The sequence below is a fragment of the Dromaius novaehollandiae genome, chromosome 5, assembly GCF_036370855.1.
Source record: "Dromaius novaehollandiae isolate bDroNov1 chromosome 5, bDroNov1.hap1, whole genome shotgun sequence".
In the NCBI taxonomy this organism is placed as follows: Eukaryota; Metazoa; Chordata; class Aves; order Casuariiformes; family Dromaiidae; genus Dromaius; species Dromaius novaehollandiae.
The window spans coordinates 35,956,278-35,983,349 of NC_088102.1; the positions used below are offsets into that span (position 1 = coordinate 35,956,278).

At 37.1% G+C, this 27,072-nt stretch overlaps 1 protein-coding gene and 1 long non-coding RNA gene across 4 annotated transcripts in view; both read left to right on the forward strand.

Moving 5' to 3' along the window:
- Positions 1–9,962, forward strand: part of LOC112979612 (uncharacterized) — a 39,624-nt gene extending 29,662 nt beyond the window's left edge. Inside the window, exon 3 of the long non-coding RNA XR_003258223.2 lies at positions 8,149–9,962. This is a non-coding gene — a long non-coding RNA (uncharacterized LOC112979612). The remainder of the gene's footprint in view (positions 1–8,148) is intronic.
- A 1,424-nt stretch (positions 9,963–11,386) lies between these two features.
- ARHGAP11A (Rho GTPase activating protein 11A) lies at positions 11,387–25,237 on the forward strand. 3 transcript variants are annotated; one of them, XM_026093948.2, is made up of 12 exons: positions 11,387–11,454; positions 14,118–14,188; positions 14,519–14,615; positions 15,153–15,403; positions 15,980–16,140; positions 16,246–16,392; positions 18,665–18,739; positions 19,385–19,552; positions 20,936–21,071; positions 21,432–21,540; positions 22,029–22,176; positions 22,611–25,237. In XM_026093948.2, the coding sequence occupies exons 4-12, from the start codon at positions 15,339–15,341 to the stop codon at positions 24,194–24,196; spliced, it is 2,595 nt and encodes an 864-aa protein (XP_025949733.1). In that variant the 5' UTR covers positions 11,387–11,454; positions 14,118–14,188; positions 14,519–14,615; positions 15,153–15,338; the 3' UTR covers positions 24,197–25,237. The 3 variants fall into 3 exon arrangements, with proteins under 3 accessions (XP_025949733.1, XP_025949731.2, XP_025949732.2); XM_026093946.2 differs by lacking the exon at positions 11,387–11,454 and adding an exon at positions 11,462–11,731; XM_026093947.2 differs by lacking the exons at positions 11,387–11,454; positions 18,665–18,739 and adding an exon at positions 11,462–11,731.
- The last annotated feature ends 1,835 nt before the right edge of the window (positions 25,238–27,072 follow it).

A 27,072-nucleotide genomic window follows, 5' to 3' on the forward strand; every position in this document is an offset into this window, starting at 1 on the left:
TGGTAACTGACTTGGAGAGAGTGGGAAGTATTTTAATTTTTCAAATAAGCAGCAGGTGGAAAGTGACTTGGTAAAGATGACAGTTGACTGAAAAAGCAGCTGCCTACTCTGTACCCAAATACATGCTCTTTGGAGCAGTTGAAACTGAAAATGTTGACATGAAAGGATGGAGCTTGCTTTGCTTCATGCTCTATCGTCACATACAGCAGTATTAACAGCAACCAGAATATCTTCTTCACAAAACATGCAAAAGGTTTACAAGCTGTTCTACATCAGATATGCTTTAACTCAGTAACTGCTAAAAGTGAAGAACCTCTCAAATTGTAGCTTTTGTTCTGCAATTAGATTATGGTTTTTCAAACAGGAAATCAGCTTCAGGGGTGGTGGTTTTTCTGCAGCTAACATAACTAACGTAGGAATTGTTTGATCTTTGCAGGTTTTTAAACTGATATTTTTGTGTACAGTCAATGGAGACAGTTCAGTATCTCTAGCTACATGAAAATCTCTCATAAAGTTACAAGTAAATGGGTATAGAAATTAATGAAGCAAGAATTTCTTCACATTCTAATAATTAGTCTTTGTTCTTCATTTAGCCATCCTGAGAGTTTGCGTATTTATGAAAGATTGAAAACAAATGGAAGAACTAATATACTTATACAATAATATGCAAATCACTTTGTTTCCTCTAAAATGTGGACAAGGGAAGTGGTACTTGTTTGAGGATTACAGGGTTCAGGCCATTTAAAGAAGTATCTGACTGGCATAGGGAAAACTGTTTAATCTAAAAAGGGGAAGAGTAGTCCTGCAGCTGTGACACTGGAACTCGTGGACTCCGTTCTTCTGTTCCTGGCACTGGAAAAATTTCCTCTGATAGTATGTGCAGTTCACAGTCTACTTGAAGTTTCTCATTTTTGCTCTTCCTTTCCGCCCAAATTAGTTGCAAATACCACAGTCTTGAAGTGCAGCATTTATTTATCTTGAGGTATTCCTTTATCTTTTGTTTTTGAAGGAATAAGGGATTGTAAACATTTACTTTATAGAATTCAGTACTCATAAGAGATTGTGGCAATTTAAGAGTAAATTAAAATTGGATGAAGCGTGGGAAGCTAGAATGACATGTAGTGTTTTCACCTTGACAACCTTTCACTGGAGGTGGCACAGTAAAAAATCTCAACATATCTTGACACCAGTGTGAATGTCTTCAAGTGGAAGGCAGGTAATTTTTCTCAGATGCAGTAAGAATCTAAAATGAAGAACAGTCATGAGACACAAAAACAGAAGAACCTTAGCCTTTTGTAGAAGAGTGCTAACTTATATGTATTTTTAGGAGCAAAAATAAGTAGCTAAAAATAGAATAAATTTAAATATATAAATAACAGGTTAGAACTAGTTTGCTAGAATAAAGCCGTGGAAAAGAAACTAATATGTTGATTCCAAAAATGGAGGTGTTTGGACATGTGGAAAAAACAGCACCAAATTCCAGGGATCACAAGCGATAGAGGAAATTTAAGCATACAGTAATAGGCTCTTATCTGCCTCTGTTAGCTGTGTCAAGTCTTCTCTACTTTCTTCTGAGTGGCTGCCTTCTCTTAGACTATCATTCTGAATGTATTTAGTCCCTTTCAAATATCTTTCAAGTTTTCTTCTAAAATAATTGAAAATAATAGATGAGGAGACACTTAGTTCCAATCCTGCAAAATAAACAGTTCTACTGCCTGGAATTTTAAGTTGATCATTTTAATAAGATTGCTGACAGCATTAACAATAAATATGGTCAGTTCTCGGTTATTTAAGGTGATGAGGAATGAGATAAAGCAATTAAAACATACATAATATAATACTTAGTAATAAAGCTAGAAGAATATACAGTGAGAATGTAATGAAGAAAAGATTAATCACTGGACACTTAACTGTAAAATGCAGATATTCCCAAAGCCTGTAAGTTCACACAATGAATATCACATGTATGTATATCATACCACATGTATGTATATCAGCTAGGGTCTGGAAGCTGTATAGCCATGGTAGTGTGGTACTGCTTTCTAGTGACCTTGTGCCTAGGCTGGGTCACATAGGGCCACACCAGCCATACCCACACCACACTCCAGAGCTCCAGTTCCACATGAAAGGCTGACTTGCGCTTCTCTGCACTCACAACATCTTGAGTGTGCAAAATGGGTAAGATCCACCTACAGATTATAGGAAGGTGTCTGTATATATGTATATGTATGAGATTTCAGAATTGTGGCTTTGTAGGTAACAGAGCTGTTCGTAACTACAGTCACGTATAACCCCTATCACAGTGCCATTTGTAAAAGTGACGGTAATGAAAATGAGAAGTAATAACTGTCATCTTTTTACTGCCACCTACGAAAGCGCTATGTGTTTTTACTATTATGCAGTAGGTAACAGAGTTTCTGTGCCATACCAGTGTTTTTTCCTAAAAGTTTGTCAGTAGACTATTCAGATCCAAACAGGGATGATAAACAGTTATACTGTGATCTCTTAAACCAGTTGCATTGTCTAAATGGAGGGTCTGTGTGGTTTTTGTCCCCATCATATTCATTAATCAATCCTGATTTGTGAAAATATACTTGATGTTGAATTGTTTGAGCAAGCCTATGTGAAGTATGCTCCCTTTACTTATTTGCTCTTCAGTATGAGCTGGACTCAAGAGCTTTTAGACATCTTCGTACTTATTACAAAGGAAATAGGATCAGGCGCTATAGGAGAAACATAAGTCTAAGTCACACAGTGCCACCATTTCTATCCAGTTAGAATTACTGATACTTTATAAAGGAGAGGTTGCATAGGTTAGTGAGTAGGTAGTGGGGTTGAATTTCAGGAGACCTGAATTCTATTCTTATCTTAGCCACTGACCTTCTTAGAGAAGCCATCTCACCTATTTGTGTCTCTTTTCCCTTATAAAACACACTGTCTTGTCTATTTGGATTTCAAGTTTTTCCTAATAGGTCCTGTCTTGTACTGGATTTGTGTAGCATCTAGCATAAGGAGGCTCAGATGCTAGCTAAGGCCAGCACACATATCTGTAATATAAACGTTTAAAAGGAAAGAGAAGAATGAAAATGAAGAATAAGTAACAAAAATGACAACAGTGAATATTCTTGTCCATATACAATTATCTTTTCTCTAGGAAGAAAAAAATTGTGAATTTGTATAAAAAAAATAGATTAAAGCAACTCTAAAGATCACACAGCTCAGGATCACAAAGCAGGAAAACAATAGAGTTAGAGAGAGGCCTGGGTTCCTATCCGCTATCCACTGGAGTGCCATAACAACCCCACGACAAACAAATATGCAACAAATCAGTATGGGATGACTAGAGCGACAACTGAGGAAGAAAAGCCTGTGTGTGCTCTTCAACATAGGTTTGCTTAAAACCACGGAACATCAGGTGCCAAATGTTCCTAGGTTGAAGGGCAATCTTTGACTACAGACGTGCGCAACAGAGCCCTCCAGTGACATGTACCTCACTATGCACTGTGTGGACCTAAACTACAATGGCAACATCATGAATATTATCTACAGATTTTATTTCCTCAAATCTATTCATTGTTCATATGTTAGAACAGCTTATTTCTGCCTCACTGCATACAAGAAAACCCCGTTTCATGGGAAAAAACAAAGAATGGAATTAAAAAGGGAACCTGTGAATTCTGTTTTTCTGCTCTATTCCAATGGAAAAAATGTGGATTTGCAGATGAAGTTTAGTTACAGTTTGTTCTTGTCCAACCCTAACTCTGACCCTATATGTAGCAAAACCAAGTTGAGATGTACATTATTTTAACAACATGAGCCTCAAGCCTGTACTGAGAGGCTGCTGCCTTCACCTGCGTAAATGCCATTCCAAAATGATGTAGTGATCATTGTATCTAATGATACATTACATTTGTAAATTATTTAAAATATAAGTCTATTGTGAAAGTAGTTTGAGACAACAACTCTGTAATGAAGCAAAATACTTCTATTATATTCAAATCTTTTAGCACCCTTCAAACTGATTCTAAAAACCAAAGGACACTAATTGTGTAGGCATAGCTTTAAGCTTAAAAACCTTTTTATGCAAGAAATTAAGTCTTCATCAAGAAAATAACTGTTGAAATCTTAATATCTTTCATTGACAACCACATTTGAAGAGCAATTTTATAGCATAATGATCCTCGTTGCATAATTTGGACAGGCTTTTGTTCTCATTTTAGTTTTCCATACACAGCTTGCTTTACCATCTCTCCTTCCCACGCTGATTGAAAAGGAGAAATCCAAAGTCAAGGGAGCTTACAGCAAGATTTGGATCTGGAGTTAAACTACTAAAGATTTCAGAAGAGCTCCTAGTTCAGATATGCTATGACACATCTGAGCAAGGCCTTGGGTGACTCATGTAAGACTTGGCCAAGTGCATTCCACCAGAAATCCCACTTCAGGAACAAATACAAAACAGCAACCTTAAAACACCCCACTCAGCTTTCATCCAAAACTAGAAGCACCTAAACTTCTCACTCTTCAAATTTTACATTCTCAAGGTATCTAGAATATATGCCTGCCCAGATGTGCCAGCTTGGAAGAAGAGGCAATTTATATGTAAAGGTAAACATAAAAATGCCTCCTAATTTTCGCTTTACTAATAAAAATGTCCAGTGTTCCCTTTTATGCCTTAAGCATTCCTATTTTAGCTTTTGGTATTTCCTTTAAAGTTGCCATTTAAAATGACACAGATGTGCCTTTGGATATATCATTTTGGTTTGTATCTGGAAGTGCTCTCAAAACTAAGTAGCATTAGGCTCCATAAATTCTTTTTTGGCTGAGAAGTCTGCCAAGACATAAAGAGCTCAGTCCTTCTAGGTTATCAGAAAAGAGTGGAAACTAGCCTAACAACAGTGAATACTACCTTTATCGGGGGAAAATACCAGGTACAAAAGGGCTACTCGATCTTGAGGACAGTTACAACAAAAACAAATGACTGGAAGCCAAAGCTAGGCCACTTAGTGTGAACTGAGGTGTCCATCTTTGACAGTGAAAGTGATTAACTTTTGAGAGTAACGGATTCTTGATGTCTTTAAATCAAGACTTGATTTTTTTGGGGAAACTGTACTTTAGCTAAACACTAGTTTTGCTTTTATTAACCACAAGTTATACCCTCAGTACATAAATGACAGGATTATGATATACAAGACATCAGACTATGGACAATCTAATTTCTGTGTTTAAATTCCATGAATCTATGAAAACTAATGTGTTGCCAAACATAAATCAAAAAAAGGCATTTTGCTTCTCTCTCACTGCTTTCACAACATGGTACAATTTGTTAAGTCAGCAATAAAAAACTAAAATCTTGTCCTTTGTGACAAGTTCTGCAGCACTAGATATGATCCTCAGTGTCCTATCTAACTTCTGCCATGGGATCTGCCCAGGTCAATGCTTTTGTGCTATCTAGTGCTATCCAAAACTTCAGCAGGTGAGCTAGGTCCTATATATAGTTTGTGAAGCACTTCAAGATCTTAAGTGTTCTATAAACATGGAATAATATCAGAAGAATCTTGATTTCATTTCCATGTCCAAAATTATACCAATCTGAAGCTTTTACTTCCTCCTCAGAAAATTTAATTAACTCCTAAACTGTATTAACTGAGAACTTCAGAATGAATGAGTTTTTTCAGTAATGCATTCTCAGCATGATTACTCCACTGAATCAAAAACATCCCTCTTTAGAGAAGAAACCATACTGCTTTGGTTCAGATTTTCAAGCTAACTAGGGGATGTGTCCATATCTTTCCAACTGAAGTAGGAACTAGGAAGATACATCTCTTTAACTATAATACACACATAACAGACATAAGACACTTGAAAGTCTTATGGAAAAACAGAAATATACCCAACCCATCACACTTTCCTGAGACGGGACGGGAAATAATTTTTCCAGGCGGGAAATACTGACAAAATAGTAACCTCACAGACCCTGGTGTCTGCTTCTCTTACCACTGCAGTCACTGTCACACAATTGTTTGTCTAAAATCGGGGTACCCAGATGAACTGAATTCTTGGCACAGAGAACTTTTAAAACACCCAGCTTTTGTCTTCTGGTTATCAAATTTCCAACTGTTCAAGGATTTAATTATTTGAAACTTCAAAATCAAAGTGTCCTATCAGAAACATTCCAAAATTCTCTAAATGCAGTCTCTCCTTGCCTACAAGTTGGAAAGAAAGGAAATTAAAATTTCTATTACCTGCCCCAAGTTCTGAGATTTACAGGATATTAGGGGGAGCCAGTTATGAGGGAAAAAAAAGTATTTCTCCTTTAACTACCAGGACGTTTATGAAAGGAATGTACTGAAAAAAGAGCTGGTCTTAAGTACAATTTAAAAATAAAATGGAGAGTGAGAAGAAGTAGGAGGAAGAGAAGATTTTTTTTTCTCCTGAGCTCTGCTATAGACTCATGCTTTAGAAGAAAGTATTATTAGTATTATTCTTTTTTCTGGCTTACAGCTGTGTTATATATATAATACTGCATCTTTCTTCCCTTTTTTTCTTTCTTTTTTTTTCCCCTCTAAAATGGAAGTAATTACCATTTTGCTCTATCCAGAAGCCTGTTCTTGAGACCGAACAAGCTATTGTTGTCCCTGTGTTTAGTGAACAAGCAGTCATGTAACAGACGCCTTGAGAACTTGCTGGGGAAGTCTGCAATCCTTTGCTGATATGGAAAGAGGTGTGCAGCAGCAGCTAAGGCCCAGATTTCCAAATAAGCTTGTATCTTTGCAAGACGCAAACACAAGCAATTATGTGCAGTAGTGGCAGTGTAACTGTAATTATCCTATCTATGTCCTTTGACCAGTTTGGTAGGTAATAGCTCTTGTAAGACCAACTGGTGTAGGTGGAAAAAGCAGATAGACTTTGAGGCACTCAAGCCCTTTTTAAAGTATAAAATAGAAGCACCCAGTATCAAATCAAAAGAAACAGTGAGAAACTATTGTAAATTGTTACTAAATAAACCTCTCACTTACGTTAGGACTTCAAAATATTTTTGGTCTGTATTTTCTTGAAAGTAAAAACATAAACACAGAATTGCTGTCCTGAATAGAAACAAAGACTGCTATGAATATCTTCTCTGAGAAATGGAGCAGTCTAGGACAATTGAGGGGGATAAAAGATTATAGATCCACCTTGAGACTACTTCTCCTAAATTATCAATATTACCTAGGATGTCAACAAAGCATTGGCTGGTGTTCCTACCTAGTGTAGGCTACTGTTCATAGCGCTACTAAAAAAACTTCTAAGTTTTTCTCTAGTATTGTTAAACAAAAGCACACTTTTCATTAGTCTTGTAATCAGATTAGTAAAAGACATGCCCCACGTGGAAAATACTCAAGTTTAATGTGTAACAGAGGTACTAGGAATATGCATTGTCAAGTGACTTACAAGACAGTGTTTTGAATTCTCTGAAGTATTTCTTGGGCTTTGGGATGAATTTAGGCTTTTAGGTCCTCCCTTAGATTCCCAGCTGTGGCACAAGTATGTTAAGGTAGTAATACACATCATTGATTTGCAAGTTAGCTTTCGTCTTTAAATTTTCAGATTTCCATTAAGTAAACCATATTTAAAACACAGAATGCAACTCCCTTTCCAGTATGACTCTTTTCTTTCTCGATATCTCTGTTGCTTTTTAATGTTACTACCAAAGTAGGAAGCAAGCCAATTACTTCTATTTTTTAACTCCTAATGTAATACTTGCATTGCGAGCTACTGAGATGCTTGTCACCAGTCTTCAATTATTATTTGCATCTTGGGCAAAGCAAGATGGTCTATCTTGCTTATATATTGCTTAATCTGAACCACAGTCTATGATGTCACTAAAATATACATCTGTACCTGTGCCATCTAAGTATTTATGGTAATATCAATCTATACTTTAACTCCTTAAGTCAACTGTGGTGGTAAGCAGCAAATATGAAAGCCCATGTCTTTGTTTAGACAACTTGTTCAACTCTGCATTTATTTTAAAGGTACCTGTTGCACCTTAATATACAGATCGATGTTTTAGTTTCATCGCAGAATTTTCTGCACTGAGGAACAGCTTAATAACATTGTCCTTGTTGGGGGTATTGTAACACCTTTATTTTAAATTCTGTGTTTTAGGGTTGAAGACAATGTGTGAAAGTAACATCTACCTGGTGAATCATCCCACCACAGGCAAATTACCAGTTTCAGACCATTCAACCACTCAAGCACAAGAACTGTAAAAACAACCTTCCTATGCTTGCTGTTAAGGTAAAATGAAGTGCATTATAAATGCAAAATGTCATGCCGAGTGCCAAGAATAAACCCTCAGCTTCAGCCATGCTTGAAAACATCAAGTGTTTACAACACGAAGCCTCTAAATTGATTTGAGTTGACCAGTGTGGTATCAGCAGTAGCTAAGCTGTTCTCCTTAAATTTCACATGCTGGTTTCCTGGAAAGTATGCGGCTTGAGAGAAATCGCATCTCTCTTCAGTGTGGTACAAGGGTTTTTTCAGATTTCTAAAACCTAATCAACAAATCTTGTTACTTTCAGTCATTTTCAATTTTTTATTTTATAATGGAATTCCAGATGATGCAGTAAATTTGAAACCTGCTCACAGTAGACTGATTTATTCTAGGTAGCATTTGAAGATATCAGAAGTAGTGGTGGGCTCAGAAGTATCAGCAGCCTGCTGCTGTCTTGGGTCTGTCTGTCTCCAGCCCTAAAGAAAATACCTAAAATATTTCCTTAGTGCAAATATCAGCCCTTGTATAGCCAGAATGAGAGACACGTACACTCTTTCCTACCAAGTTCTGAGTTTTTTCAGGGAGGGGTACTTAAGAGCTAAGTTCTTTTTTCCCTGCTCCTCATGATTTGCCTCTGCTTGTTGAAGTAGCTTGTTTCTGCTTCCTCTGGCTGCCAAAGTTTCTGGTTGGTTCAACCACAACTATTCTGAGTGGTTACTGAAATAAGAATGTTAGTAAACATTTGACTTTTAAAGTCTTTTTTAAAGCTCTAATTTCTGGAGCAGCTTCCAAAATTCACAAAACCCCTTGCTAAATTTAGGGGCTCAACCTTTTTTCCTCCAAATGTAAATATAAACATATATATGTATAGTGAAAAAGAATGTGTGTGTGTACAAATATACATGTGTATTACCTGCTGGATGAAAAATGCAGTGTAAGCCTGGCTTTCGTTATGACTAGAGTTTTTGCCATTTACTTAATTCAAGACAGGATTTCACTCACAGCTTTTGAAAATTAGGATTATTTATAATGCCAGAACCTGGGCACGTCAATTCTTAGACAATTCTATCAGAAAAAATGTGGCCAAAGAGCTGTATACCTTCATTTTTTAAACCAATTTTGAATGAGTGTAACAGATTTGAGCTGGAGATGCTAGAACTGGTTCCTAAATTGGTTGGCTAGTCCTTATTCACAAAGTAATTTTTCCCGCCTCAGTCTTTCTATCTCTAAATAAAGCAGAGAAGTGTTAAAATAGTCACCTGAAGAATACTAAAATACTTGATGTTTTTGACAAAATAACTAGATAAATATTAAATATCTTCTGCAAAACATTAAAAAGGCTCAACACCTTGATCACTTTTTTAAATGAAATTATCTAAATACAGCACATGCTATGATTAGGTGTTTCTTTTCTTATGTAAATTTTGGATGGAAAAGAGAACAGAGAAAGGGACTTAAAATATCAGCTCATAGCTCCCTCTTGTGCAACACTTCATTACTACAGAAAACTAAATTGGATAGTGATTGCTTAAGCTAAATTATAGGAAAACCATTTCATACCTTCAGTATTTCTTCTGCCACTGGAACCTTGAGGAATATTCATTTTGGTGTCATATGATTGTAGATGTGGCTGTAGTTACAATATGTCTTATTGTAATACTTACTGTTGTAACTGCTGCAAAAATAAACTAATTTATGTTATATAATTGTATCTTATGATTTATTTAGTTGTCTAACCTTTACTCAGGCTAGTTAAAAGTAAATCAGACTATTTTGCATTTGATATGATATTTCACTTAAAATTATGTACAATTTAAAGGAGCAGGTTTTCTACCACTTGTACTTCTCTTCAGTGATATTGTAGGTTTTAGAATTTCACGGTGTTTTCATATAATACAAAAGCCTGGGCAGATACTACTACTTATTACAATATTATTAATACAATAATGAGGCTGCACTAAAACCACATTTAGAGGTTTGCTCAATGACAGTTATTTTGACATTCATAATCAAAATTCTGGTGTTTTACTTTAAAAATTAATGTCTTCTCTGCTGATTATTATTGTTGCTAGGTCTTTCTTTGGCATAACTTTCTAGAATTTTTTCTATTTATATTTTGATGACTTTTCCCATGTATATTAGTCAATTTTGGCAAAACTCTAGCTATTCTCGATTTGTTTTATTCTCTACTTTCTGTGTTCGTAGGTGTTCAGACCACCACAAAATGTGGTGTTATCGTTCTATGTCTCATCTGTGATATTCTCATTCTCCTAGTGATGAAATAAAACCCTTTTTACAATCAGTACCATAATAATGTATAAAGTGAAGCAGGAAAGTTATTTTTTCTTTTAGAGCAACATTTCAAACTGTAAACAGACTCAGAAAGATTGCATTTCATTAATGCAACTGTTATTAACATTTAAAGAGTTGCCTTTGGAATAGAAACTTCAAAAACATTTTCAGTTCTTCATAATACGAACATAGCACAAAACCCCGAGTGACACTGCTGGAGCATGTTGTATGAGAACATAAGGATTAAGTAAACAAAACCAAATGTAGACTGTACAAACAAACCCTGTGCGAATGGCTGAACTGCCACCTACACCCCTGCAGTGAATTGCTCTTGTCCAGGGAGACTGATCAGTGATCTTAGATGGATCTGCACAGGCCGGAGCTAATGCAAGAGAAAGCTGCATCAATGATTAAAGTAGCCGTGAAGATGCTTGATTTAAATCTTTTTTTCTAAACCCATTTACAGCGCCGTTATAATCAAGAGTAACATCGTGTAGTCATTTCTCCTTTGAGAATTCAATTTATTCACAAAACCACAACAGTCCGCCCATGTAAACTGAAATCTATTTAAAAGCACAACAAACTCGGAAACACCGGTACCACACGGCCAGCTGTAGCACCAGCAGCCCCGCCTCGGCCGTGCGCCGCCCCCGCCGCTGGCGGCTGAGCCCCCCCGCGGCGTGGCCCCGCAGGCCCCGGAAGCACCCACCACCCCCTCCTCCCGTCTCGGTGCCGCCGGAAGGCCTCTGAGGCGGGCGGGCGGCGCGGCCGCGGCAGCGCCTGCTGCCCCAGCGCGGCCACAGGACGGGCTGTGAGGTGCTGGAGCCAGGCACCGCACGAGGCAGCCCCACCTAGCCGCTGAGCGGCCGGGGCCTGATTTCGAACGGGAGGCGGCCCAATCAGAGGCGAGGGCGGGGTTGGCGCTGCGTTTGAGTCACGCAGTAACGGGCGGCGGCGCGGTCGGGTGGTTGGACGTAGAGGGAGGTCGTGATGGCGGCGAGCAGCGTTTGAGGGGTGGGGGGGCGGCTGGGGGGCGCGGCAGGAGCTGGGATGGCCGAGCAGAGGCGAAGCCTGGTGCGGCTGGCGGTGCTGCAGGAGCTGCGGGCCGCTTACGGGATCAAAGTGAAGAGTGGGAGCTGTCGAGGGGCGGCGGGGAAGCAGTCCGCAGCGGCGGCCGTAGAGGTGAGGGCGGCGGTGGTCGCCACCGCGGCGGGGCGTTCAGTCGCCGGTCTTTCCCCCCCTTCCTGCTCGCCGTGAGCCCCCGCGGGCGGGGTGCGGAGCGCTCTGCCGCCGGGCGAGCGAAGCCTGGGGGCCTGGGGTTGCTCTCCTTCCCCCGAGCCGCTCGTTCAGGCGACAGCGCGCTTACAGTAGCGCTGTTGTTCGGGCTGGCCGCTGGCGGTGGCGTGAAGAGAAAGCGTAGCCTGTTCTCGTGGGGACCCATCTTAATACCTGTAACGGGGGAAGTAGGCTTTTCCCTTCTCCTCGGCAAGCAAGTGCTCCAGGCAGTCGGCGGGGTAATAAATCACAAATATTGCACACATCACAAAATGTTGTGGTTCAGTAAGACAGTTATAACGATGCTGAATTTTGCCCTCTCTTTTGGGATCTGAGTGTTGCAGACAGACCAGAGGGTGAAAGAGAAACTTTGTTTGCTTGGTTTTTTTTTCTTTTAAAAGTAGTGATTTTGTTGATGTAGTTCATATTCTCTGCCAAATACATACGTGTCAAAGCTACTAATGTATGTCTCTGGTCTATGCAAGAGCTTTTAAGATTTTGTTGTGTTTAATATTGCTCACTGGGAAATTGGAATCTTATTGTATTATTTGTCAGAATACACAAGTGCCCTGTGGTTTCTCAAAACTTTGTCTTCTATTCTCCTTGATTTCTTAAATTCTGGCTTGAAAGGCTTTATTTGCATCGTATCTTTGTACAAGACATGACTATGGATACTCAGGTGCAGGCAGATCTTGCCTTGCTTTGCCTGCGCTCCAAGGGATGAAACTCTGCCCCAGACCAAAAGCTGCATTGGCCTCCTGGTCTGAGCAGAGCACTGTGCTGTGGTTGTGTTGCTGCTGTTTGAGAGAGAAAGCTTGCAGCTTACCGGTCTGGGCACAGGGAGGGTAAACTCTAATATATGTTCTGAAAGGCAAAAAGAATCTCAGAGTTGTGGCTCTTCCACACATGGAAGAAACAACCTGCAAAACACACATCCCAAAATACTTTGAATTCATTGAAGAAAGAAGTCTGTTTTTCTGTCTTTGGACTCTAATTTAGAGTAAAGTATCTTAATGCCAGTTTATACAGCATTGAAGTCCATTCAAAACATTGTGATCTCCTAGCAGAACTTAATTTATGAAGCATGGAAGGAGCCACAGTCAAGTCCTATGCAAAGACCTCTGTGCAATGGTGTAGCACAAAACTGAGCACTCTTAGAATGAGCTTTCTGTAAGACCATTTCCACTGCTGAGGAGATATTACGAAATGCTTTAGTAACCCTTGACCAACATAAGCCAAAGGAGTTACAAAAACACATGCTCTGGGTTGGGTTGCTCAGAAAGAGGGAACAAAAACAAAGAATGACTTTCTTCCCTATTGGCAACAGCAAGTGTATGGATCTAGATTTGGGCAGGGAGAAGGTAATAAGGACTGTTTGTATGTATATAATAATAAAAGTGTCTAACTAGTTGTCTACGGTGTTTAAATCTTGCACAAAATGTGTTTTTAAATAACAACTGAGCAGGGACTTGTTTCTCTCCAGCTGAGGTGGGAAAAGGTTGAGAATAACATTGGGGGTAGGGTTCTATTTCTATTGAAAGGGAATAGACATTATTTTATTTCAAAAATTGAAATAAGCCATGACTTCTGATCTGTCAGTCAAAACCCAGTATAGTAAGTTTAGGCATTAAGTACAGATTTGAAATATTGAATTTCAGGCCACTGGAAGTAACATCTTGTAAATACAGAGAAACATTATATCTTGAAGTTAGTGTTCTTTCTGTGCCTTTAGTAGCAGCCTGAAATGAAACAATAGCAGCATATGTATTGTTTCCATTTCTAGATCAATCCTGTTATGCTTGTTTTCTGTAGGCTAGATAAGCCAAAGATAGCCTGACAAGGGTTGGTTATTGATTAACTATTTTTTCAAAGTGATTAGCACTTTGAATTTCAGGCATAAACGACAGAGTTTGCATTCATCTCCAATAATAAAAATACAAATCGGGAGTGATCTCAATCTTGGGCAGTCTGTTAATATCCTTACCAATCTTGTGGCCTTGTAGGAAAATTGACACCTTGTAAAATAATGTAAGATATGCAAAACAAACTGCAGAAAACATTTCTATTCTTTCATAATAATCCAGGCTGTTAATTTTAACTAGAATCAGCATAGGCTCAGATATTTAAAGATGATAGTGTGCTTCTGACAATGTTTCATACCTTTCTTATCTGAAAGACTTTGGTTTTTTTGTCTTAATTAACCTTCAGTTTTTACTTCGTGGGTTATGTGCATTTCTGTAACATGTAGTTGGTAATACTGGGGACCTTTGAATAATTGAATTTTGTATTTTAGGGTAAAATCTTTGGAATATCTTTTCATGCATTACCACAGTCACTTGTGCCAGAATATGGAAGTATTCCAAGGTAAATTAACATTGTATATTTAGATCTACACTTATTTTGCTCTTTGTATAGTACTGAACTTGTGTTGGAGGAAGAGGAAAACACTTATTCTAGGCCTAGTAAAACTTATGGGGGATATAAAAAATAGTTTCAGTTGAGGGAGGAGGGAAGCAGAAGTTAGATGGGGAGTTCAGAGCCAGAGCTATCATGCAGTTCTATTTCTTTCTACTGACTGTCATTGGGGAAGACTGGCCTATATATAAAGTTTTATGCATTTATAATGAGATAGTCCTTCTAGGAAAAGTGAAGTTTATTCTGAATGTGTGAATTATGTTGTGATTCTTTCCTCAGCTTTCTTGTTGATGCTTGTGAATATTTAGAAGAACATATTCATACTGAAGGACTCTTCAGGAAGTCTGGATCTCTTCTTCGCTTAAAAGCATTAAAGGTATTCTCTAAAGTCGTGTGTGTGTATATATCAAATAAGCTGAATTTCACTTGACCATCTGTATGTTTTAGCTTTTGAACTCCTCTCAGTAGCATTTGAGTTCTAATACTAGAAGTAGCATGGTAACATTATCTGCTTTAGAAATGAGAGAGGGGATCTCATCCAGAAACTGGCAAACAGTTTCCCACCCCCCACCCTAGGAAGCTTTTCAGCTTTGTAGATTGTGAGAAAACACTTTTGACTAAACAAACTTGATAGTGGTTATATGTACTGGATAGTGTGTGGATATTTGTTTAGCAGTATTCTGCCACAGAGATGTGGACATGGGAGAACCTGCAAATTAACATATGTTGCCCATTAATATCATCTGTATCTCTTTGTAAATACTGCAGTTAGGTAAAACATGGCAAAACTGAAAGTAAAAATGGGGAAGATTTGATGGTCTCTTCTCATATGGGCTAGAGGATTAATGCCTAAACTTAGAAATCTGCTGGTGTGTTCAAGTCTTCAACACATGTTTCTTATGAACAATTTCAGAGTAAACTGGATCAAGGTGAAAACTGCCTCTCAGCTGCATTGCCATGTGATGTTGCAGGGCTTCTTAAACAGTTCTTTAGAGAGCTTCCAGAACCCATCCTTCCACTTCATCTGCAGGAAGCTCTTTTCAAAGCTCAGCAGCTAGGAAATGAGAAGAAAACTGCCACTGTGCTGCTTTCATGTTTAATGGATGACAGAACAATTGAAGCTTTGCGATACTTTTTCAACTTTCTGAGAACTGTGTCCCTAAGGTCAGTGTAATGTAATGTAAAGAGGATACTTGGTTGGTTTAAAAAAAACAAGCAAACAAAAAAACTATAAATTCCTTTAACTTTGTCTTCTTAGGGCACTGCTGTCTTTGATTGTGATTTTTCGACTGTGTCTGTGATTGGTGTTGGGGGGATATTTTTTTTCTTCTAACTTCCTAATTTGCAGTCATTTACTAGAATTCAAGCACAGTCGTCTTCACTAATCCAGAGTGTTTTCTTATAAATGCTGGAGACTTGACTTTTATTCTTGTTCTTTCATAGCTGTATTTCTAGTTCTTCTTTGGAAAGCAAAAGGAGTGACTGATGAAACTAACATCATCTAACTGGTACTTCGCTTATCTAAAAACTGGCGGGGATCTGTAACCTGTTGCGTTCAATAACATAGTCATGCAGTTACCTAGCTTGGGGGTGCATAGCAAGCCTACTCATTAATCTTGATATATGAGCACTCAAGTGGGGGGTTTGATTTTGTTTCCAGTTGCATTTGGGTTATTAGTTTTCTCCCTCTACTGTTTGTCCTGATAATTTGTTTTAAACAAAAAAAATTTTCTTGTTAAGATGCAATGAAAACAGAATGGATAGCAGTAATCTGGCAGTGATATTTGCTCCAAACCTCTTGCACTCAAGTGAAAATGAAAAGATGACAGCCAATACAGAAAAAAAAATTCGCTTGCAAGCTGCTGTTGTACAAACACTAATTGATCATGCAGCAGAAATTGGTAAGATTGTAAATGTTTATTGAAGTGTATTGTTGCACATATTTGTATACAGCTGTCTTTTCTGACTCTTTAAAAACCTTTAAAAATATTTCTCAACTAATTCAGGGCAAGTACCAGAATTTATCTTGGGAAAGATTCCTGCAATGTTAGGTGTTGATGCTCTTGAATCTACTCCCTCACTGAGAGGCCATGAAGACAGTGAAAGTGAATCTCCCAGTGAATGTAAAAGGAGGAGACAACGAAGTGTTGGGGGTAGGTATGTTTGCTCAAAGCTTCAGCAACTAAAATGGACTAATTTTGAGACTTTAGGTATGCTGGTCCTAAGCAGAATAGACTTCTGTGAAATTTGTTATTTACTATGTACAACTTACGTAATCATGTTAATATATTGTATATTTACACTAAGACTTTATTTCAGTATGTCTGTTTTCTGCCAAAGCTGCTATTTTGTTGGCATCCAGGCATGTAAAGTGAGATTAATATTCCAGCTTTTTGGTGAACTAACTTCAAATTCTGTTGCAGAATACAGATGAAATATTTTAAAAATTTTATTGGTAGTCTTGAAACTATATTTGGACACTCAACGATTACATAGTTTGATAAGTCAGGTTATGAGATGGCAAGGATATAAATGGCACTCTTTTGAATCAAAACACGAACTTAGCTGGACACAGTATTCTTGTGCATACAACACAGTATGTTATACACAACATTCTTGAAGAGCTTACAGTATGAGAACTTTGTCAAAACTGTATATCCTGTATACAGGATAAGAAAGTCTAGGGAAATTCACAGTAGACTTTGCCTGTCTTTTTCATGTATGCAGGTTAAAACTTTATTTACAAGCACTTCTTTCTCAATCTGGAGTATTAATTTCTAATTATTTTATAACCACTGTTTTGCGCACGTGCACACACACGCATGCACAGTTACTGTAATACTGTTAATAAGCTCTGAAATACTTAATGTGGGCTAGTAAACTTTTACAAGATAAATCAAACTAGTTTAAGTGAGACTTGAACTCATCCAATACGATTTGGTATAGTTTTAACTGATCTGTTATTTTCAGACAACATAGCTTTCTAACAGCAGATTTGCATGTGATTTGTGAGTTTGCTCATTTGTAAAAAGCCCAGGCTGAATTGTTTCTAAACCTGAGAAGTTTTTTATGGTTGAGTACAGCAAAGAGTGTCTGAACTTCATTGAGAAGATCTGTTTAATGCTTTAAAAAATGTAACTTTTGTAGCTTTTGAATTTCAAGATGTATAACTACATTTTTCTTTAGAGTGCAGAAATTGAAAATGTCTGGTAGTACTAAAATACTAGGCGTGTATTTCTGTTAAGTGTAAGAAAGAAGCACCAGAGTTGTTCAGTTCTAGAAACCAACTGTGAGGTTTTATTGGATGTTGTGTAGGATACTCAGTAGAGTTTTTTGCTAAATATAGACAATAGAACAGTATGTTCTGTATTCTTCTACATTTTCCTTTTGGAAATGTTCTGCCATACGTACACTTGACCTGACTCTAATCATAACTCTGATTATGTATGTATTCCTTACTTATTTAGTGAGTATTTACTTAGCTTACGTACTTGGAGTGTTAAACTTGACAGCAGCTGAAATTAATGTTTTATTATGGTATATGTTTAGCCAGAGTATCTTCTTTGTGTAATATACTTGCCACTTTTAGAAGAAGGGACATCCTCTTGGAGTTGCAAAGTGATAAATGTTTGTGAATGTTAAAACTGAGGAGAAGCAGTTAGAATCTTTTTTAATTCCCTAGAGCAGGTTCTGGCAGTATGCAGCTTCTGCTATTTCTCCAGATGCAGTAAAACTGTATTATTCAGTATTATCTATTTTCAAAGACAAGTGTTGAAAAAACACCTGCTATCTACTAGATGCCATACAAGACATACCTCAGGCTTTGCAGTTCAGCTGATCTCTGCTATAGACACAGGAAATACAACTTTAGGTTGCAGTAGCACTTAATGAAAATGCTGCAGTTCTGTTCTTCTACTTTTAAGTGTGTAAGACTTTATGCATATTCTACTGGTTTCATTTTCTCATTAAAAAGAACATAGTTCCCATAAGTTGTACAATATTTCTTTGCGAGATCAAAGTTTTATACTTGGATTTGAGTTTAACTTTATAGCAGTAACTTTACTAGCTTGAAGAAGACTGCCCAGTAACACCTGTGAGAGTCTACAATGGATCTCTTCTAGCTTTGCCTACAACATATCAGAAGGCATATAATTTATAATAACCAGTAGAACTCTCTACAAGAAACTTTTGTTTTCTTTGCATGAATTCTGCTTTTTAAGGAATATATAATTTTCTAGTTGTTGTGAAAGGTTAACAAAACTGGTATGTTTAGATGATCTGGAATATAGATTTCTTTAGATAAAACAACCATTTCAACTGAATTGCTCTATTTCTTTCTGAAAGAATATAAGTTAAACTTTAGTTTAAAATAGAGCAAGACTAATTTAGTATTTAAATTTGATTGCTCGGTGTCTTGCATTTCAGATTTTGTTAGTGGAGCATTGAATAAATTTAAATCTAACAGAACACCCTCCACTACACCTCAGCAAGACAGAAGTGGTAGGTATTGGTATATTCTTGCTAAACAGAGACCATGCAGTATCTTTTGGATTTGTAGACTATATTCCAAAAAAAAAAAAAAAAAAAAGAAATTTGAAGTTTCAGAAGTTAATTGAAGATAAATGATTTTGTTTAAATTGTTTAAAATTTGAATATAGTTACATTTTTATTGAGGATACTGCATTTATTTTACTGTTTGGAGCAGCTACAATCACTGCAGCAGTGGGCTGAGCAGTTCTAGGATTAGAAACTAAACTTCTGCTTTTTAGCTAATGCACACCATGGCTTTAGTGCAATAGTACAGCAATTTATCCTGTTGAGAATGAATTTGCTAAAACTGAAATTCTTTTGCTTTTTCTGTCCCTTAAACTTGCAGAAGATGACTGTCCTTAGTGTCTTTTTTTTTCCTAATAGCTATATTTTCTTGTATGTATGTAGTTTTGGATTTTCCTTTCTGAGATGCTAACTTGGAGGTGGGGGGGGGTACCCAAAAACCTATATTGATTGCTCTTTGTGTTTAAAATGCATGCACTTTGGTTAAGATTTTCCAATAACTCTTTGCTTGTTTGGGGCAGGGGGGAGATGGGGGCACTAAACTGTTTATGTTCAAATAAACTCTTACCCTTACAATTTTCTTAATTGCAGTCCTTTCGTCAGTGACTCCAGTGGTTCTTACGCCAAGTACCAAACGTAAACTTCCAACTGATTGCGCTCAGGGCTTGTCTAGCAAGAAGAGACGATCTTTTAAGCATAGTTTTGCTTTTGAGTTGTTACCAGGTAGCATTTTTAACAGCAGCTCAACACCAGCATCAGGTAGAGTGCCTTTATTCTTTTCCTTGCTGCTTGAAGTGATTACTTTTTTTTTAATTTAAACATACAGTATCTCACTGGACAGTCTTAACTTCACTTAAGTGTTCCTTATACTGCTTACCCTGTCTGAGTAAATAGTCTTCTGGGTTTATGTTCATCAGTGACTGTCATGTCTGAAAATGTTATGTGAAATACCCAAAAGCAAAATTATTTTTCTTATTTTTGGGAACACCCATCACCCCTCTCAAATCTGCAATTCTGATGTCCTTTGATCTTTTCCAGTCCCTTTGTACCACACATTCAGGTTATACTCTCATCCACTGCTTCTTCCAGTCTCTCCAGTGTATGCTTATTTCCATCTTTATACACAAATCCATCAAGACTGCCTTTGTTTCTAACCTTTTAAATGTTGCGGCATTCTTCTGTCTCCTAAATACTTGAATGGCTGGTCTTATTTCTGTATGAAGTGGGATTAAATGTTACTATTATAAAGGTTCTTTCTTGAATCTGATCACCTCTGGCTCTCCCTCGATGCTAAATAACCTCAAAATTCTATAGAAAAAGTTTTTCCCTATTCTTTTGTTGAGCTTTTATTACTCTGATACCCCTTCATTCTACCAGAGTGCTTCTGTCAGCCTTTTGCACAGATCATATTTTGTTTGGTTCCTTAATATATTGCCAAATAAATTTAGAGCAAAAACTTCCAGATTAATTATGTTTTCATTTTGATTATGTCCTTCTTAAAGATCAATTCTTTTTCGTAGGTGAGTGGTATAAAACTGCCCAGTTTTCTCTTTAATATATTTTTAATGAAATCATTTCAAGCTCATTATGAAATTCTTGCCTTTAGGGATAAACACATCGAAGCAATGCCATCTTCTAAAGATGACAGTAATAAATCTGTTTCATAAAATGTTAAGAAATAGCACCTCTTTCATTTATTGTTGTTGCTTTAATTGTTCTGGTTAAGTATTTATGTAAAAGAGCAAAAGATTGCAAATAATATCAAGACTGAATTTAACTTTTCTTCATAAAAGTTCTTAAATTTGCAAAAACGATTTGATGACAGTAGAAACTTAAAGTGTGACATCACTACCATGCTTGTACATCTGTTAACAGAGTATTTTCCTGATTTGATTTAATTGCATCCAATTGCTTCTATAGATGCTAAAAGCAACAGCTTCATTTAATATTAAATAAAAGTGGAAGTCAAAATAATTTCAAGTCATCACTCCAGAAAATAAGCAAAATCTGTTCTGTATAAACTTCCTTTTCATTGTTTTAACTGGTAAGACTGTTATCTGAAAATGTGATTATTTGAATAGCATTTGATTATAATTATAATCTAATCATAATTTAAGATTATATACAATTTTATTCTTACAGTTCAGTTTGATGCAAGTCCTTGTGTGTCCCATGAGTCATCTCAAAACTTGCTATCTCCTTCAACTGGTGGTGAAAATCATTTATCCAGTACAGGAAACAGAAGAATTAAAAGACATGCAAGCAAGAAGTTATACAGGTAATCTTCCTTAATTCGTAGAAACTAAAGATAAATTGGAGAGAGAATTCTATATCCCTTGACTACTGATGCGTAAAATATCACTTTCTTGAAAAAGACTGTTCTTGGTGTTTAAAACATACTGGGTTTTTTAAGTCTTCTATAAAATACTGGATTTTCCAATGTGGTAAAATGCAGCTTAAAATAACTTAAGATTTGGTGTGGTAGCTTTAAAGAAACCTTCCTGTCCCTATTAAAAAAGCTTGTCGTGAAGACTGTACTTTGAAGTCTGCTACAGGAAATAACCAAAGTAAGTGTCAAGATGTTTTCACTTCCCCCTCCTCTCCTGGATGTGTCAGTTCTTCCCCTTTTTCTCCCCAGGGCTGAATCGGGAAAAACAGGTTGTTTTTCTCCAAAGATTAGCCGGAAAGAAATGGTTCGTAGGTCATTACGCCTGAAGTTTGGTTTGGGAAAAAGCAACAGAGACATGGTAAGTATGCTGCTTCTACAGCATTCTTCTTGTTACTGTGCAAATTTAATCATAAGGCTTGCGAACTGCTTTTCAGTGGCAGGAAGAACTTATTTTGGTAATAGATCACAGTTCTGGATCGCTGCTGGACTTACTACATAGTATGAGAAGCTCTAAACTTACTTTCATAACAGTTAATCAACTTGTGAATGGTAAGTCAGAAATTCAGGAACTGTCAGGTATTACAGAGCATGTGCATACATCACAATCACTATCTTCACTGCGTTGCAAGTATGCCTTACTGCAGGTAGCCTGTTCCCTACCTAGGTCTACAGAGCATCCAGGGAAGATGAATAGATGGCTAGGAAAAGGCTGCTATGGCTATGATTTGTATAGCCTTTTCCTGGCCATCTTTCCCAGGTGCTCTATCACATAAAATATTTCTTTTGTAAATGAGATTCTAAATTACAAGTTTATAAAGAGTAACACCTTTTGTTTATTCCTTCAAGAATATTTTATCAGGATGTGCAGTTGGTAATAGATCTGAAAATATTGGAAGGCGTCTTGCAGGCCAGCAAGACTTGGAAAGCAGAGATGAACGTGCAAAAAGAGATGTACTCTTCAGCCCATATATCAATGCAAAATTCTCTAAGAAAGGTAAATATTTGATAAGTTATATTAAATGGGAAAAACTTTTGTTTTCATGAAGCGAAGTAACTGCAAAAAGGTATCAAAGCCATTGGGTTAAAGGTGCTTCTAGCTAGTAGGGCGAAAGTTAGTTGAACAATAGAGTGGTTCCTGGGAGAAAAGAGTTATTTAGCTAATGAGGACAGGCTTGCAGTATCTATGTATTTTTAGTAGTTCTGTTCTTCTTAGTTTAACAAGATAAGATGCATGATTCCAGTTTTCAATAGTGTAACTTTTTTTTTTTTTACGTCTCTGAAACTTAAGGGAATGATGGTACCTTAAAACTCAGTGCTGCTTAGATAACTAGGTTATTTTAGCAAGGATTTTGCCTATCATCATCAATTTCATGAACCATATTCTAATCACAAAACATTATTCTTAAATACTGTGATATTTATTTTAAGGTTCAAAGAATGTGAGCAAGTCAGAAGAAAACTTGTTAACTCCAAAGTGTCATGATAAAGTAGTTTATCGAATGTCATGGAATAGTCCTACTGTTACGGATTCTCAGGAGATCAGCAGCAATGAGGCAAGTCTGCCAGGACACCCTGAAGCTGGAATTGGTTCTTCGGAATCTGTTTTCGTAGTTGGAAAGCCACCAGTTGTTCCAGACGAATTCAGATACACAACTGTAAACAAACAAGACAACAGCTTAAAGCTTTTGCTATGTGAGGAAGAAAGTAGTCTAACTACAGAAACATTACTGAAAGTTAAGAAAGCCTTTTCTGCATCTGGAAGTAATCTTCACAATGTGATAAGTGATACAAAGTCTTCCATCTTAGATGTCACCGAAGAAACGTTAAATGAAACTCTGTGTCTCACAGGGCTCAGTCCAGATAAAGAAAAGTTAGACTTCCAGAAGTTTCAGCTAGCAAATGCAGAATCCAGACAGCTGTTCCACCAATCTAATCAATCTTATGCTATTGATAAAGAAAAACCAAAAAAAGATGAAACTAAAGTTTTGGAGAACAGAAGCTTCCGAAGTTCTATTGAGATTGAACTTCAGGTCCAGAAACCAAACATAAAAAATGTAATAGAACTTACTGTGCCTCAAGTAATGGCCATGGAAGACGAGTTGACTTTTCAGAACAGTTCATTAAAAGATGACTTAAACAAATTAGATTCCTTTGGGAAAAAAGAGGAAATAAAATTAATATACACTGAAACTGCTGAAAACTGTATGGTAAAATGCTGTAATTTGGAAGAAGACACAGTCAAACCTTCTGGGGCAGGACAGCTCCCCATTTCACAGCTACCTAAATCACGAAATGAACTAGGCAACCAGTACTCGCAAGCTGAAAATTCTGATAAAATTTTAACTAAAACAGCAACTGCTTCTGATCATGGAAAGGTTTCTGACCACATACAATGGTTCAACAAGCTTTCCTTAAATGATCCAAGTTCTGCAAGCAAAACCAAACCACCTCTTAAGTTTCAACGTACACCTGTTCGACAGTCAGTAAGAAGAATGAATTCCTTATTGGAGGCTAACAGACAATCTGTAAGCCGTCAGCTAGTCCAAGCTAGTGAGGTTGGTTCACCACTTGTTAAATCTTTGAGCTATGATTCTGCACTATCCTCCTGCACAGAAAAGCCCTTAAAGAATTCCACAGCTTTGTCACTCAAGAGTGAAAGTACACATGACGAAGTTTCTACATCTCGTAAACAGCTAGACTTAACATCCAAATCATGTTGCAGGCGGTTAAATCCATTAGAGAAGTCTGATGTTTCTGTAAGAACTGCTGGAATCTACAAACAGAAAGTGACTGTTAATCCATCAAAGTCTGTTTTAGAAGACCTCACCAATCATGAAACAGTGAAATGCAGTTTAAAAGTAAATGCAGGTGTAAATATGCCAGGTGCTGTGACAGAAAAATGTACCATCACAAAAAATCCTCTGGGAAAAGAAAAGGTTCGTTATAGAGGATCCCCAAAGAATCCAATATCGAAAGTGAAACTCCTACCAACTACAAAACCAGTAGATCTATAGGATTAAATAGGATGGCTAAATGGGCTAATTAGAACTGTGTTAACCTTTTGAAAAACTAAATTTGTATTTTCTTAAGTTTGAATTATTTGGGGGTTTTTTAATTAAAAGTCATAGACTTGCACAAGTTACAGTGTCTGTTTTATGTTGTTTTTTTCACTTTCTGAAGCTTTTTTTAAGTTGCTAATCTTTCATCTAAATGGATTTGACTTTAAAAACTCTGGTTTTACAAATCTTAGCATTATAGCTAAGAATCTGTTGGATACCTTCTAAAAACCATGCTGCATGTCCCAAAACAATTTTTGCAGCATTTAGACAAAATACCATTTTAATTTTTTTCTCAGAAGCTTAAAACAAAATCAACAGACATATGAAAGCAAATGTCTTAATGTTGAGTGTTGCTGTGTTAAATCTGTTTACTTCCTAGTTTTTAGTGTATTTTAGCCCTACCTTGATACTTAAGTTAGACCTCACACCAGCTCTACTTCTTTTGAGACCATGACTTTTATTTTTTTTAGAGTAAGCTGGGAGCACACTTTACTTGAGAGGATAAACGAATCATATTTTGCCATGTGTACACACACACTGGAAAACTATTAGAACATGTGGAAAATAAATGTGCAGCTAATCCAAGTAGTGAAAAAGTCTTAAATTCCTCTGACAACTTATGTTCTGCAATGTGTACGAAGTTATCTTCAGTTGTCAGCAGTAAATTGTTTTATCTTAATATGAAAGGCTGGTCTTAACTTATTTTTAGAGTAATAGAGTAGTGTTAACTAGGTGGTGCAGAAGCAGGTTTTAGATACTGATTATGTTGCAAGAGACAAATGTAAAAAGCCATACTGTGTTAAAAGTTGATTTGCACAAGCAAATGTTTACATCTCTCAGAATTAAAACTGTTTGTCATCAGTTGTAAAATTACTTAAGAGTAAACACTTGAAACTGTTCATTAGCTTTCTGTATGTACAAATTGCTTGTTGGCAAAATGTAAGAGCTGAAAGCACTGGATACTCTTGGTTTTAATAAAACCGCTGGTTTTGTCCATTCTCTGTGACCATTCTTCTGCAGTGACTTACACAAAAGACTGAGGACATTAAAAATTAGTATGACAATATAAGCTAAATTTTTAAGTCTGAAAAATTGCTGAAATAATTCTATTCTGACACTCTTTGATTTTGTTTGTCTTAAAGTTTGAGTCTCATAACTAGCAAAATCATTGCACAAAATAAACAGTTTAGCAGGACTTAGGCTTCTAAAATGCTTGAGTGATCTCTTACTGAAAGAGCTAGTTCTGCTTGCTTTCTGTTCCCCCCCTTCCCTATGTATACAGATTCATTAGGTGAGCTGGTTCAGTTAAGTGATCTTGTGGAAACTTCCTGCCCCCATCAGCCACCTGAACTACCTCCTGCTATTGCTATGTGATTGTTAAGAGGTAACATCAGGGGAGCAGGAGGAGGTAAGCAGCCGTTAAACTGTCTGAACAGGATTGTTTGTTGCAGTGAAGTATTGGAAGCTTTACTTTCATGAGGTGAGTGAGCCAGCATGACAGTTCACCACCATCCAAGGAGGAGGCTACCTCTCCCTGCTTTCAGCTATGTGTTCCTACCCTCTGCTTTCAGTAGTGGGTGGCAGATCCCTCAGTAGGCCAAATCTATGCCCCAGAGCACCATGTTTTGTGCTGCTTCAGTGAGGTAAATAGACTTAGCAAAGTAACTGCCAGCTGCTATAGCTGACGCAAGGGGGAGGTATGAGATGGAACTAGGACAGAAGGAGATAAAGGAAATGTCATGAGGATGAAAATAAGATCTGATTCTTTCCTCAGTAGTGAGCTGTCATGTCAGCTTCTGCTTGAAATAGTGAGATTTGATTTTTCCATTGATGTGCCAGGCATTTTGCATACTAATGTGACTTTGATATTTTCTGGAGCATCTGCTATTAAGGGAAGAGCTCTATGGATCAGGGATCTGCAGTAGGGATTATTCTGGATGCTGTCTGCTTTAAGCTGTCATGCGAAGACTATCAGAAATACTTGGGTTTTATGAATATTTTGCTGTCTTTAATCACTAGCTGCTTTGTTAAATGTTGCCATAGTTTTAAATATTGAAAGACATTCCTGTGTAACACAAAGACACAACAGCTCTTTGCATATATCTATCAGGGACAGTCCATTTACTACTAATCTGGTTTTTGCCTTTTCTTGTAATTTGTACTCCAGAAGCTTTAAATTTGCAGGCTTAGTTATTTGAAAAGTAGGGTATTACGATCAAAATTCCTTTTTCTTTTCTACTGTATTTCAGGCTGCTGTGGTACAGCGTCTGTGACTGTGTGTGGATAGTACCAACTCAGTTAAATGACTGTACTAGCTAATGGTTTTGAAGCATGACCAAAGCAAGCAAGAAACTAGCACACTTTCTTCTAGAAGTGAACCTAAGGGAGCTGTGAAGCTTTAAAATATGTGAACTGTTTTGATCTTCACTACGAGTAGGTCTGGAATTAGTATACAAGTCAGAATGGCAGACCTCTGGGGAACCCGAGAGACAAACCAACCGTTGTTATCAGAGATACTATCAGAGAAAGTTGTAGGTTCTGTTGGTTCAAAGAAACCTCTGAACAAATATATGTTTACATAAAATCTAATATATTTGAAGAAGGGATGAGAAATAGTAAATGCCTGATGGAGGCCCAGTTTAACCCTGCAAGTTACAGAAATGTAAGGTGCACTAAAAGATAGTGGGAAGAGTAGTCTAGATGTGACCTGTTGTGTTTCTGAGGTTTTCTAGAGATTTTTCTCATATCACAAGAGGAACATTTCACATTCATGTCAGTAGCAGTTAACATGTTATATAAAATAGGCTTTAAAAATTGTTTTGCCAAGTGCT